The 325-nt window shown below is 49.8% G+C and overlaps 1 protein-coding gene across 1 annotated transcript in view; it reads left to right on the top strand.

Annotated features, from left to right (window-relative positions):
- Sp7 (Sp7 transcription factor) overlaps positions 1–57 on the top strand; it is a 2361-nt gene extending 2304 nt beyond the window's left edge. The window contains exon 2 of the mRNA XM_055618289.1: positions 39–57. Coding sequence (XP_055474264.1) covers positions 39–57 — 19 coding nt within the window. The remainder of the gene's footprint in view (positions 1–38) is intronic.
- Positions 58–325: the final 268 nt, after the last annotated feature.

Here is a 325-nt window from a genome sequence, read left to right as displayed (position 1 = left end):
AGACTTTTGGATCTTCTTCTGTCCTCTGCTCCTTCTAGGCCCCAAGATAGAGGGTAAAGCAGTGGATTCTGGGAAGAGGGAAACATCGTTGAAAGGATCATCCCCTTGTGGAGTCTTTCTTTTTTTTTAATTTAATAAATAAAAGTTCGATTTGACGTTGTGTCTGGTGAGAAAGGGGTGGAGGAGGGAGATGGCTGGGCCACGGGACATTTCCTTGGTGAAGCGCGGGCTTCCTGCGGGAGGTGTTTAATCCGGAGCTGCTGCGCTCCGAAAGTTCCAGCAGGAAGGCAACACCAAGCTGAACTTTGAGGCGCCTAGGGCTATC

The sequence above is a fragment of the Psammomys obesus genome, unplaced genomic scaffold, assembly GCF_907164565.1.
Source record: "Psammomys obesus unplaced genomic scaffold, mPsaObe1.curated_primary_1811, whole genome shotgun sequence".
Lineage (NCBI taxonomy): Eukaryota > Metazoa > Chordata > Mammalia > Rodentia > Muridae > Psammomys > Psammomys obesus.
This window is presented reverse-complemented; position numbering and strand designations above follow the sequence as displayed.